At 37.6% G+C, this 6,000-nt stretch overlaps 1 protein-coding gene across 1 annotated transcript; it reads left to right on the top strand.

Moving 5' to 3' along the window:
• The first annotated feature begins 1,160 nt into the window (after positions 1 to 1,160).
• Positions 1,161 to 4,206, top strand: LOC110105846 (probable trehalose-phosphate phosphatase 6). Its single transcript, XM_020835506.2, has 11 exons — positions 1,161 to 1,562; positions 1,657 to 1,797; positions 1,876 to 1,947; positions 2,044 to 2,142; positions 2,301 to 2,354; positions 2,460 to 2,561; positions 2,652 to 2,729; positions 2,842 to 2,911; positions 3,139 to 3,209; positions 3,591 to 3,683; positions 3,862 to 4,206. The coding sequence occupies exons 1-11, from the start codon at positions 1,257 to 1,259 to the stop codon at positions 3,928 to 3,930; spliced, it is 1,155 nt and encodes a 384-aa protein (XP_020691165.1). The 5' UTR covers positions 1,161 to 1,256; the 3' UTR covers positions 3,931 to 4,206.
• The last annotated feature ends 1,794 nt before the right edge of the window (positions 4,207 to 6,000 follow it).

Here is a 6,000-nt window from a genome sequence, read left to right as displayed (position 1 = left end):
TCATGGGTTTCTTTTGGCCCATTGTGGAAGACAGTTTCAGTCTTTGAGTTGGCACTTTCATTGAGGCAAATAATGCGTGCAAACCTTCAATTATATGTGAGAATGTGGAGTCAACAGAGAATAAATTTAATTTTTTTCTCACCCTCTTTCATTTTTTCATATCAGATGGTCCCAACTAAATCAGTCTTCTATAGTTTTTAATTTTTGTACTAAAAGTCTTTTTCTGAAGCAGTAAAAAACCATCCTGAGCAAAATCTTATATATATGAGGAGTTTCCAAATCGTATATATTTATTACCCAATATAGAAGTAGATGAGTCAAGCTAAGCTCTAACAACTCCTAACTTGGGGTGGGCAAATCAATAGAGTTTGAGTTCAAATTTAAGGTCAATTCTACAAATCTGTGTTGGATCACCAATAATGTGGTGTTTATTATAAAAAAGTGAATATGATTATAACTTTAATAAAAAATGATAAATTTGAAAAGAAATAATAAAAAATAATTAAAATAAGAAATATAAATAAAAACTTTTTAGATATTTTTAATAATATTATACTTAAGCTTATACTTTTGATATCAATATCTTTTGAATGAATTAATACTTATTATAGCTTATCTAAATTTAACTCGTTAGCTCACTAAATGAGACTCGCCAGCCTTTTATTAAGCTAAGCTTGAGCTGTTTTTTTTTTTTTTTAATTGACTGAGGTTTTGTTTGGGACGATTTTTTTATTGCTTTTTAAAATGGAGTTTAAGTACAACATTTTTTATTTTTATATTAAAACTCTATTTTAAAAAGCAATTAAAAAACCGTCCCAAACGAAGACTGAATAATACCCAGCAGGCCAGCAGCATTCCGAATACGAAGCAAACGGGGAGCATATTTTATATGTAGAAGAGAAATCGGGTAGCACGGACGCGTGGGGGCCCCAACTAAGAACACGTATGAGCCACACGAGGGAGACAATGGTTGGCACGTGCGAGAGATCCAGCTGGCACGCTCTCCGGGCTACCCGACGGAGAAGACGGCGTGTGGGCCCCTATCCCTCGCGGATGGCCCCACCGGATTTCGGGCTACGGGTGGGACCCGCTAACGTGGATTCTCGTGCGCAACCAACTATAAGAATACAGCTCTCCCCACTTCTCAGTTGCACCGGGACAAGAACTGGAAAGGCATTAACAAACCCTTCTAAGCTCTTTAGCTCTCTCTACCTATCTCACTCTAAAGCCTCTAAAGCCCTTGCTTTCGATCGGAGATGACGAATCAGAATGTGTTGGTACCGGAATCGATGGAGATTGCGGTGGCGGCGGTGGCTAATCCGGCGCCGATGTTCCCTTATCTGCCGCCGCATGGCGGTGGTGCTTCCGCCGGCGGCGTCAGAGGCGGATTCGGCATCAGACGGAAGTGCCTGCCTCAGCTGGATCTTGCTGAGAATGGTGGAAGTGGTAGGATCAATGTATGGATTGAAACAATGGAAGCCTCTTCGCCGAAGCACAAGTCGGCGGCGACTCTTGGTGTCTCCGCCTCAATCACAGGTCCGCACGAGCATTCGACATGGATGGTGAGCGATTAAGGGAATTTTTTTTTTTTTTTCTGTTTGTGATATGGGTTTTGATTTTCTTTGCTGCTTAATGGGTTTATGGTAATGAACGCAGTTGAGCCACCCGTCGGCGCTGAGCATGTTCGATGAGATCACAAAAGCGTTGATTGGGAAGCAGGTTGTGATGTTTCTCGACTATGACGGCACGCTCTCACCCATCGTTGATGACCCCGACCGTGCCTTTATGTCCGACGCGGTTTGTGACCTGCTTTCATATCTGCTTCTTATGAGTTTTAACATCTCTGGCATTATTATATGTTGTTATTGATTCCAGATGAGAGATGCGGTTAGAGATGTGGCGCGATATTTCCCAACGGCAATTGTGAGTGGCCGTTGCCGGAACAAGGTACATTTTCTTTTCTCAGTGGTTCTCTTTGTATTTCTTTATGCTCATTTTCTTTTGCCGTTTTGAGAAAGAGAACTCTTGATTGCTTGTGGGCAGGTCTACAGTTTTGTGAGATTGGCAGAGCTGTACTATGCTGGTAGCCATGGCATGGACATCAAAGTTCCAGCTAAGGGACCCAGTTTGAAGAAACCTAATGTTAGTGCTTTTAAGATTTTTCCTCCTCCATAAAAATTAAAATTTGAAAATAAAATTAAGAAAATACACTGATAACTATCCATTTGTGCTTCGAAATAGGATTTTTGTTAGGATTTATATTTATGTTTTTTTTTTTTTTTTTTTTTTTTCGTGCTCAGGGCAAAGCCGTTCTGTTTCAACCAGCTAGTAAGTTCCTCCCGATGATAGATAAGGTGTGATTTATGGCTTATTGAAGTTTTTACCTTATTGCTGACAGCAATATTTCATGGAATATGTGACTGTGTATTGAAAGGCATCTGTGTGATTATCTTATAAAGGTTTATAGAACCTTGCTGGAAGCGACCAAATCTACTCCTGGGGCCAAGGTGGAGAACAACAAGTTCTGTGTGTCGGTCCACTTTAGATGTGTGGATGAAAAGGTACTGAATCATATTATAGTTCTAAGCTTTTCGTTTTTTTTTTTTTTTTACTTTTTTTTTTAACAAGATGAGTTCTTTCTCTCTTCCTAGAGATGGAGAGCTTTAGCCGATCGAGTTAAATCGGTGTTGAAAGAGTACCCAAAGCTACGGCTAACTCCAGGAAGAAAGGTAGAAATTTTGGTGCTTTAAGCCACTTGCTAAAGTTTACCGTGGATAATTTGTTTTGTTGCTTGCTTTTAAAGCATGAGTGTGACAAGTTCTTGGACTTCTTCGCCTTCAGGTGCTAGAGATTCGCCCCATTATTAAATGGGACAAAGGGAGGGCCATGGAGTTCCTGTTAAAGTCTCTTGGTAAGTTGTAGGACAGGTTTTAGACATATTACATCAAGTCGTTTTCATAGTTTTGTTTCTTTTTGTCCCAGTTTTTCGATTTTTTTTTTTTTTTTTAATGGTGAGTGTCAAACAAGCATAAATTTGATTTAGATGCGATTCGAATCGAAAAACTTCATCTATTAAACTAGCTCACCCACAGTTTATCAAAAACTTTGTAAGGTTGTGTCATAATGTTTTCTGAGCAGGATTCGCTGACTGCAAGGATGTGTTGCCCGTTTATATTGGTGATGATCTAACAGATGAAGATGCTTTCAAGGTATGCAAGGTTGTTATTTGTTATCAAAATATCAGAGTTTGCTCAAACTTCTTGTCTTTGGGTACATACATTGCTTCCACACATTTGGGTTTTAAGAGCTAATGTCATTACATTAAAGAAGTATTTCTATAGCATCCATTATCCTGAGTGTTTTCTGGTGATATCATATGTAATGATGATTTGAGGTGGAAATTTTATTTTCAGTAGGAATGGCATGAACTTGAATTTTCTGCTAATTTGTATTTATTTTTCAGCCACATGATAAATTATATATATATATATATATATATATATATACAGTTTTATCATGCGGATGTTTTGTAGTATGATTTTACTATTTTGCCCTTTATTTATTTATTTATTTATTTCCATCACTATTAGGTGTTGAGAAACAGAGGACAAGGCTTTGGTATACTGGTTTCTAAAATTCCCAAGGAAACAAGCGCCTCTTATTCTCTTCAAGAGCCATCTGAGGTATGTTTAACTAACACCAAGTCTCTCTGTTTTTTGAACTTTTTAGTGCTTTTGGATATTTTTGATATTGGTCCAGTTATTCAAGGGTCACGTGATGGTTACTCTTGTGTAACCTTCTTTGTTTGTCTTGAAAATGTCAAGTTGCTGATTTTTTTTATTCTCTGAAATTATTTCTAAGGTTATGGACTTCTTGCAACGGCTAGTGGAGTGGAAGAGACTTACCTTGAAGTCTTGTACAATGGTGTAGATTGGATAAAATATGTGCCCCGCACCACCCATTAATGCAAAGGGTGGGATTGTTGGGATAGAAAATGCATGTATTTCCTCTAGGAAGGAAAAATTGAGTGCCTTTTGTTCGTCTTTCTTTCCTTCCTTGCTCCCCCCTCCCCTTTTGGATCTTAGTTGGGCTTCAAAGCATTGTAAACTAGCTTTCTTGACCCTTTCACAAGCAGCTAAGTATTTGTAATTATTTCCATGTACAAGGAAAAAAGTAAGTAATAGCAATTGTTCTTTTTGTTCTCTATATCGAACTTGTTCATCCTGAAGCAGTGGTGAAGAGTGGATGGGGGTGGCTTACATTCCCGTATATTTTGGATATGTTATCTTCTCTTTATACATATTAATGAAAGTTTTGTCCATCAATCATCATGCAATTATGCATAAAATGACAGATATCCCTATCCTAAATTTGGCCTAACCCCTTTTGTCTCCTTCGTTTAAATCTTGGGTTCACTATTGTGAACTTGAATGTTCGTAGATTGATTGGCCATTAGAGCAATTACAAGGGTTGTATATGAAAGTTGTGGTGTTTAGAAAATAATTAAGGATGACTTCTACCACAAGTATAGTTAAAAAAGTGCTAATCTAAAATAGTTTACTCAGAACCACGCTGCATTTATTTTGTTTATGTGCAGGTAGAACGGAGGACGTGAATCCTATTATATTTAATTGTTTGCCCTTTCAAAAGCCATGCAAATGCCCAGTCTTACATGAGCTGTACTTCTTTGTCTTTTAAGCAACGTTTGACCACAGCAGCAGCACCTATGTTTACTGATAATTGATAAAAGAAGCAGAACCATTGGTCTTGATTGTGGTGAGCTGGCTTTTTCCCCTGCACAAAAGGTAGATTGCTGATTTGGGATGAATTATTCTGTGCGGACTCCAAACGCCGTCCAGAACCCAATAAAAATGCGCCATGCACCCCTACTCGGTACTGCGGCTCAGTATTGCTCGGTATCGAGCTTGGTACTGAGCTCAGTACTGGATGACGTGGCTGCACCTGATTGGCCTCTGGACTATAAGTTGTGTCCGGTGTCCGCACAGAATAATCTCTCCTGATTTGGAGAGTGATACAAGATAACGTATCGACTGTTAAGCATGAAATAAACAGTATTTTCTTCCTTATTCTAAGGCAATAGTTTATGATAAGCACCATTATCGTAGCAGCTATAGTGCAACTCACAATTTGATTAGCAGAAGCAGATAATCTTTTGGGAAAGAATTGATTATTTTAGTTAGATACATTCAAATCATTGCATCAGTGCCAAAACAAGTTGACTTTTTGTGAAATATCGAACAGATTATTTTGAAATTTCTTGAAGCATATTTTAATCCCAAGAAATACATGTCTAGCAATGATCCTGGGTCTCATCAATCGTGGAGGCTGCATACCATTTTCAGGTTGTCTTTTAGGTTCAAGTTCATCCTATCAGATCATTCTTTCTGGAAAAATCTGAAAGTTGCTTTCAGGCACCTTAGTCCAAACATTTAGAGGGCAATTTCCCTTGTGAAGAGCATGATTGTTCCCCTGTGCAGCTTCACCAAGAATCACTAGCACTAGAAGCATTTTCCCTAAAAGAACAAAGAAAAAAAAAAAGCTTTCAGAAGCTAATCCACTAACCTGGCCTTCTGCAACCCTAGAATTCCGAAATTAGCATGCATATCATGCACGACTTATACTCTGATTACTCTTATGATCGAGATTTTAAGTTGATATTTGATTAGAATACTTAATTGAACAAATTAACTCTCAAAAAGTTGATTATGACTAATTTACAAATTATAAGTAAATTTAATGACAAGACTATATATTAGCACTAAAGTTGTTTTGGCTCTTATGTTAGTGCTTTGAGATTTTGAGTTGATATTTTGATGGCAATACTTTATTGACTAAATTAACTCACATAAAGTTGATTGTAGCTAACTTACAAAGGATTAGTTTATTGACAAGACACCATATTATCATTAAAATGGCATGATTATAGAATAAGCTGGCATTCTAATGAAAATAACACTACTGTTCACTTATGATTGTTAG

Source organism: Dendrobium catenatum, unplaced genomic scaffold, assembly GCF_001605985.2.
Source record: "Dendrobium catenatum unplaced genomic scaffold, ASM160598v2 fragScaff_scaffold_1016, whole genome shotgun sequence".
Classification (NCBI taxonomy): domain Eukaryota; kingdom Viridiplantae; phylum Streptophyta; class Magnoliopsida; order Asparagales; family Orchidaceae; genus Dendrobium; species Dendrobium catenatum.
This window is presented reverse-complemented; position numbering and strand designations above follow the sequence as displayed.

What these genes read in the sequence shown, in the direction of transcription:
- LOC110105846 (XM_020835506.2), top strand. Translation starts at nt 1,257, where the DNA reads ATGACGAATCAGAATGTGTTGGTACCGGAATCGATGGAGATTGCGGTG. An exon ending in ACGAGCATTCGACATGGATG is followed by an intron (nt 1,563 to 1,656) that starts GTGAGCGATTAA and finishes TAATGAACGCAG; the next exon opens with TTGAGCCACCCGTCGGCGCT. An exon ending in GTTCCTGTTAAAGTCTCTTG is followed by an intron (nt 2,912 to 3,138) that starts GTAAGTTGTAGG and finishes TTTTCTGAGCAG; the next exon opens with GATTCGCTGACTGCAAGGAT.